Raw genomic sequence first — 6843 nt, forward strand, 5'->3', positions numbered from 1 at the left:
TAGAGCAATCTATGGTAAAACCACTAATAAATGAATGAATGAATATCTTCCGGCCCTCGATCTTTGGGTGGATTCAAGATCGTGTAAGGCCCGGGAGGATTTAGATGAAGTGTGCAAATCTGTCGTGTCTCGTCTGTTGTGTATATGAAGAAGAATCCTGATCTATGAATGAGCAGATTATATATAAATATATATATATATATATATATGAATGAATGAATGTATGTATGTATGAATGAATGAGGAGTTGGATGAGAGCGGAAAGCTCAAGACGGCCCTCCTCCGTCCGAATCCGGATCCCTGTCTTCACATTCCTACTGCCGCATGATAATTCGACAATCGATTAATAATTAATCTCGCTCTCTCTCTCAAAGTCTCCACTCCGATCGGTTAATCCAAGCGCGCGGCTGCCTGCACAAGATGCGAGATCGGGTGTCTTGCGATTCGCGAATATTAAATATTAATTCAAGGGCCCACATCTATCGAGCCCGTTTAATTATGGGTCTGATCATTACACCTCGAAGCTCACGTCGGCCGCCTTCTCCTCCTTCTTCCGTTTAGCCTGGCCTATATTATCACAAATCAAGATTTTGATCGCACAGCCGTAAAAGACCCACATGATATTACTGATCTCCGAGAGAGAAAGAGAGTGAGCCCACTGCATGATTACATAAGCCGCCTCCGGTCTCCTCTCTCTCTCTCTCTCTCTCTCTCTCACTCTGGTATCTTCGTTTGCTGTCAGCCTTCCTATATCAGAGGCCGATCCGTTAGCTCCTTGTATCTTCAATCAGCGGCCTTCCATAATCCAATATGTCGGGAGCAGCAGGCGACAATGGCTCCCTCTCTCATATGTCGGGAGCAGCAGGCGATAATGGCACCCTCTCTAACAAGGTACTGACATTCCTTATACCACTCGAGAGAAAGGGATTTGACGAGGGTTAGTCGAACCCTGTTCATTATGACCGTCTTGGGCTAAATTAGAATCTGATCAAGTATTGGAGCTATGTCTTTCATACTGTCTAATCAGCAGTGGAAAACAGCAATTAGTTGTACTAAACAAGAGAGAAAAAGTGAGGTCACGGACAATGAGCTTAACCTTATCCATATAGAGGCATACTTCATATTCCGACAGTGAGACAATATCTCCGAGAGGGACTTGCCTGCAGAAATATATTCCTTACCTGCCCAATTCATGAGCTTGGACTGGATCATGATACACATCAATATTGCAACAACATCCATGTCTTTTGCTTCTTGCAAGGCATCAATGTCTCAAGGACAGGCTTGCCTACCCTTGTCCATACGTCGTTGGTTGAGATGCTGGACAACGTTGGCCACATCCATCCCAATCTCCATCATAAGTATCGAAATTAAAGCCACTCGCTACGTCAACATTTTCATTGCTGAGTAGCTTTTTATTTTTTTACCACTTCAGATATGCCAAATATAGTAGCTCCTCAACCAAATGCACAAAGCAAGGGGCAGTCCATAAATCTCCCAAAATAAAATCTCTCTCTCTCTCTCTCTCTCTCTCTCTCTCTCTCTCAAGATAGAAGGGTGGTAGCCTTGAGGGCATAATCAAGACCTTCTTATTAGCCACCTGAATAATCAAGTCAATCCATCTCAATCCTTTTGCCCCTACCCAACTTATTAGAGGAAACTAGAAGTCTAACACTTTTATTTAACCCAAAATGGCATGCATGTTATGGCTCAAACTCCTTTGGACAAGTGATGGGCCTACAAAAATTGGGGTGGAAATGGATTGTACCCCAAAATTGCAAGAAGAAGCTAGCACTGATGTAGCAGCCCCAAAATTAAAATCAGTAGACATGATGCAAACATCATTTGCCATGTTACTTGCCTTCTATCATTCATTCATCATGTAGTGCTTTAGCCTTTAATGTGCTAAACCTAAAACATAATTTCACTCGACATGTAATGGTTTCTTCTAAAGGCCTCACAAAGAAAAGATGGATTTTAACAAATCACTAATTGAGGTGAAATGTAATCTCATTTGTAAGACCTTCCTTTGGATTATTATTCTCTGTTTCCTAAAACTACAAGGTTTAAGTTTTGTCAATCACCCAAGTGAAGAATAATATGTGCATTAGAGTATTATGGTTGAGTTGAGAATTTCAATTTTGCATTAGGAATTACGAGGTTAATCACCACGATACTTCTACTGCACGCAGAACTCAAACATGAATAATAGTAGGACAATGATGACTGATGTTGAAGGCCGAAAAAAGGAAATTGATCCAGTTCTAGACGATTGGCTTCCAATAACAGGGTCACGTGATGCTAAGTGGTGGTACTCAACCTTCCATAATGTCACGGCCATGGTTGGTGCTGGTGTTTTAAGCCTACCAAGTGCTATGATTTACTTGGGTTGGTAAGTAGCTAAACACTTATCTTAATGAGCTATAAATAAATACATAACACCTAGATAGATATATGCACACCATACATATATTTGAAGGACCTATACATACATTTAAGGAGCTTTAATTGAGTGCATAACACAACACTACATACATATAAAATTACAAGCATACATGCATTCTAACACATATGAGCACATAATTATGAGCATATTTACAATGTCTCACACCAACAAAGGCATCATCCATTCAAGTTACCATGCAATGGTGCAATGTGACTTTCTTTCCTATATTAATAGCCAAAATTTGATGGTGTATATGCATGCATAAATACACATTTGCACGGATGTAATTATGTATGTATGTGTGTGTGCAATCATGTGCTATTCACTTTACTAAAATAGAAAAAATATCATGTAATAGATTAATTAATGTTTTTATTGAAACAAGTTTACATAATGCTTGACTTATAAATAATGAATATAGTCAATTTTTTGCAGGGGTCCCGGAATCGTTGTCTTGATATTGTCATGGGTTATCACATTGTATACCTTATGGCAAATGGTTGAAATGCATGAGATGGTCCCAGGGAAACGATTTGATCGTTATCATGAGCTTGGACAACATGCTTTTGGGGAAAAGTTGGGCCTTTGGATAGTAGTGCCACAACAGTTAATTGTCCAAGTTGGTGTGGACATCGTATATATGGTGACTGGAGGAAAATCTCTCATGAAGTTTCATGATTTGGTGTGTACAAAATGTCCCAAGATACGACAAACATTTTGGATCATGATCTTTGCATCGGTACACTTTGTATTGGCACAACTTCCTAATTTCAACTCAATTGCAGGAGTTTCACTAGCTGCAGCAGTCATGTCTCTAAGGTAGTAATGAGATGAAAATATGATTCTAAATTCCTAAACACATTTATCTATGCTCTACTCATATAGTGTGACCATTGCCACACATGACCAAGAATAGACATATTGTTGTGCCACAAAGGTAATGATGCACACTACATTAGAGGGTTTTGATGCAACCTTTGTTTATATTGTTTTAATTACATACATTTCTTTTTTTGAAAAAAAAATGGTGAACCCATATATAGATGCATGCATATTTCATACTTAGCAAACATGCAAACATGCATACACATGTATGCATTTACAATTTGCATGTATGCATACTTATGTATTTATGTATGGGTATCTATTATGATTTGTATGCATGTGTCTATCTATACATCTACACATGGTGTCTATCTATATGTATACACACGTATATAGAGGTAAGATCCCTCAACTCAAATTAATTAATGTTTTTTTAAAAAGTGCTCCACATTTCAAGGTGGTCTACATTGTAGATATAATTGGGAAACTCTATCATTGACTTTACAATTACCCAAAATCATCTATGTAAAACTCTATCATGGACTATATAGTGACCAAAATGGTCTATGTAAAACTATGCTATTGATCGATTGATTAGATAGTCCAAGCTATCATCATATTATCCTTATGTTTTGCAGCTATTCAACCATTGCTTGGACTGCATCGGCTGCAAAAGGAAGTGAAAGTGCTTCTTATGACTACTTAGACGTGTCTGCAGCACATCAAGTGTTTGGAGTATTCAATGCATTGGGGCAAGTTGCATTTGCATATGCAGGGCACAATGTTGTGTTGGAGATTCAAGCAACTATCCCATCTACTCGTGAGAAACCATCAAAGATTCCCATGTGGAGAGGAGTGGTAGTGGCTTATGCAATTGTTGCAATATGCTACTTCCCAGTTGCCCTCATTGGTTATTGGTCCTTTGGAAATTCTGTTGCTGATAATGTCCTTATTTCTTTGAACCGCCCAACTTGGCTTATTGCACTTGCCAACTTGATGGTGGCAGTTCATGTTATTGGGAGCTATCAGGTTGGATACAATTTGTTTTAGTGAACAAAAGTGAAAATATTAATGGGAAATGTTTGACACATGTTTTAGTAAACATAAAAAGGATTAGCTGTTAAAGTCCTAACAAGGTTGTCCATGCAATGCTTCCCCATTTTGTTGAAGATCACAAACTACCCATAGTAAAATGCGGGTTTCCGTTGTTAAAATGAATCAAGACAATTTAACATGGGGATGTCAATTGCAGGTTCGTGTTATCAATATTGATTTTAAAGTTTGTGTTGTCAGATCTATGCCATGGGGGTGTTTGATATGCTTGAGACTATGTTGGTGAAGAAGCTTCATCTTCCTCCCGGTATTCTCCTTCGTTTGATTGTACGCTCTGCGTATGTTGGTAAGTGGTGTTTCTTTCTAATATCTAAAAGGCAACAAAGTGAGGTCTATTTAACTAGAAGTTATTTTCTCTCCCCTCTCAAGTTACTTCAACACACCATCATTGACTAGAAGTTACTTTCTCTCCCTTCTTAATTAACTTCAACACACTATTATTAACCAGAAGTTTTCTCCACATGTTTTGGTTTAGCATTTACATGCTTTGTTGCTCTGAGTATCCCATTCTTTGGGGCATTGCTTGGATTTTTTGGTGGATTTGCATTTGCTCCAACAACATACTTTGTAAGTCTTCTGATCAATTAAATTATTTTCCTTTGGCAAAACCCCACCCCACATTGATTAAATGATTTTCCTTTGACAAATTCCCTCCCCACATTTACATAGAACACAAGTAATAATTTACATTTTAGTTGAATAATCAGCAGAAGTAATTATACAACATCTTGCATTTGCAGTTGCCATGCATCATGTGGCTTGCAATCTACAAACCAAAACCTTTCAGTCTTTCCTGGATTGCCAATTGGGTACGTCATTAGTGCTTGCATGCATAGTCCAAGCCTAACTTTTGGCTCTATCATTATGTACTAGCATATTATGAACCCAGATATGTATCAAGCATATTGAGAAAGTAATGATGTGAAAGCTAATGTATATAATGGGGATCAATTTTGGCAGGTTTGTATCATCATAGGGCTACTATTAATGGTTGTCTCTTCTATTGGTGGACTACGTGACATTATTGTTTCTGCATCAAGCTACAACTTCTTTGGATAGACCCAAAGTCTACTTTTGTATTTCTATGTCAAAATAACCACTCTTGAACAAAGAGAAATGAGAAATACCGAATGATCACTCAAACACATGAAAATGACCTCATTACTTTGCATGTGGAAACTCCAACAGTCACAATGTGTGATTGGTCTTCCCTTATTCAAATGTCACTAAAAGAATCCATGTGCAATAAGACTCTCATTATTTGAAGCACTATGCCATATTTCTATATGTTTTGGTGCAAAACAATTTCATAAAATTCATAATTATATTTTCTATAGGTTTTTGAATAAACTCATTAAAACCATGTGTACCTATAGGGATATTTAGCATATGCTTATACGCATTATCAAATCAAAAAAAATATGCTATTTTGATCACTATGAAGAGGATGAGACATATTATCATTGCATATTTGTGTATGTTTTTGTATCACTATTTCCTTCAAAAAATGAAACATATAGAATACTAAAAATTAATAAAGTATTCAAATTCTACTAAGTAATTTCACTCACGCGCGCACACACACACACACAAAGAGGTTACCTTAAAACTTTTAAAAAAATACAAATGTATGTTGAATTTAGGATATTTATTAAAATAAAATATGTATATTTATACTTTGAGAGTGTACACAAATCTAATTTTCCTTTAAAAGTACAATAGGGAAAATGCAAAAATGTGAATTTTGTCAAAAAGAAATCCTTTGGGAGTAGTCTTTCCAAGCCTGAGTGGGTGAAGGGTCTAGTTGTTACTTGCATCCATTCAAAAGAAGAAGGTGAGAACCTTGCCTTCTTATGCATATTGTAGGTACCATCATGGGATATGATTGTCATACCGATCACACCTACAAAGACACTAGAAAAACTAAATCTTAAGGATGTATATCCACTTATATCAACAAGTACCAATCCTTGTTTATACTAAGTGTAGTATTTTTAAATTTTTGGTATCCTAAAACAGTTTCAATCTATCATCAACCTAGAAAGCCATAGAGCAAAGAAATCATCAATACAAGGTCTTATAGCCATTGTATTATTCTTTTAAAAAAATTAACATACCATCATCACATAATCGTCTTTTTAAAAGTACACACTACTAGCAACTATAATCACAATCATGTAATAAATCATCTAAGCAATTGAATAACCTAATGGAGGTTTGTAATTATGTAAAATAATACTCTGCATAGATATCACTGTGAGACAAAAACAAGCCTACCAAATTTCTCCTCTGATGTAGTTATGTATGCACTATGCTATTGAGTATGCATGCATATGATAAGGCATTTGCATTCGATGGTACTAGTTATACGGGAACTCTAGATTGAGGAGAAGTGTGCCTACCATTCTTGAATAGTAGGTCGAGCTAGCATAGGACATGGGGCAGAAGGCCAATGTTAT

At 36.9% G+C, this 6843-nt stretch overlaps 1 protein-coding gene across 2 annotated transcripts; it reads left to right on the forward strand.

Moving 5' to 3' along the window:
- Window positions 1-582: 582 nt before the first annotated feature.
- LOC148021585 (lysine histidine transporter 2-like) lies at window positions 583-5679 on the forward strand. 2 transcript variants are annotated; one of them, XM_087697012.1, is made up of 8 exons: window positions 583-891; window positions 2193-2392; window positions 2882-3265; window positions 3910-4300; window positions 4565-4670; window positions 4860-4951; window positions 5125-5193; window positions 5345-5678. In XM_087697012.1, exons 1-8 carry the CDS (start codon window positions 811-813, stop codon window positions 5441-5443), a joined length of 1422 nt encoding a protein of 473 aa, XP_087553138.1. In that variant the 5' UTR covers window positions 583-810; the 3' UTR covers window positions 5444-5678. The 2 variants fall into 2 exon arrangements, with proteins under 2 accessions (XP_087553138.1, XP_087553139.1); XM_087697013.1 differs by lacking the exon at window positions 2193-2392 and having other exon boundaries at window positions 5345-5679.
- Window positions 5680-6843: the final 1164 nt, after the last annotated feature.

The sequence above is a fragment of the Lygodium microphyllum genome, chromosome 17 (genome assembly GCF_053477565.2).
Source record: "Lygodium microphyllum isolate KBCC chromosome 17, Lygodium_microphyllum_v1.1.10, whole genome shotgun sequence".
In the NCBI taxonomy this organism is placed as follows: Eukaryota; Viridiplantae; Streptophyta; class Polypodiopsida; order Schizaeales; family Lygodiaceae; genus Lygodium; species Lygodium microphyllum.

Coding starts and splice junctions, on each gene's coding strand:
- LOC148021585 (XM_087697012.1), top strand. CDS start 811: ATGTCGGGAGCAGCAGGCGACAATGGCTCCCTCTCTCATATGTCGGGA. Junction 2,393..2,881: donor GCTATGATTTACTTGGGTTG/GTAAGTAGCTAA, acceptor AATTTTTTGCAG/GGGTCCCGGAATCGTTGTCT. Junction 5,194..5,344: donor TTTCCTGGATTGCCAATTGG/GTACGTCATTAG, acceptor CAATTTTGGCAG/GTTTGTATCATCATAGGGCT.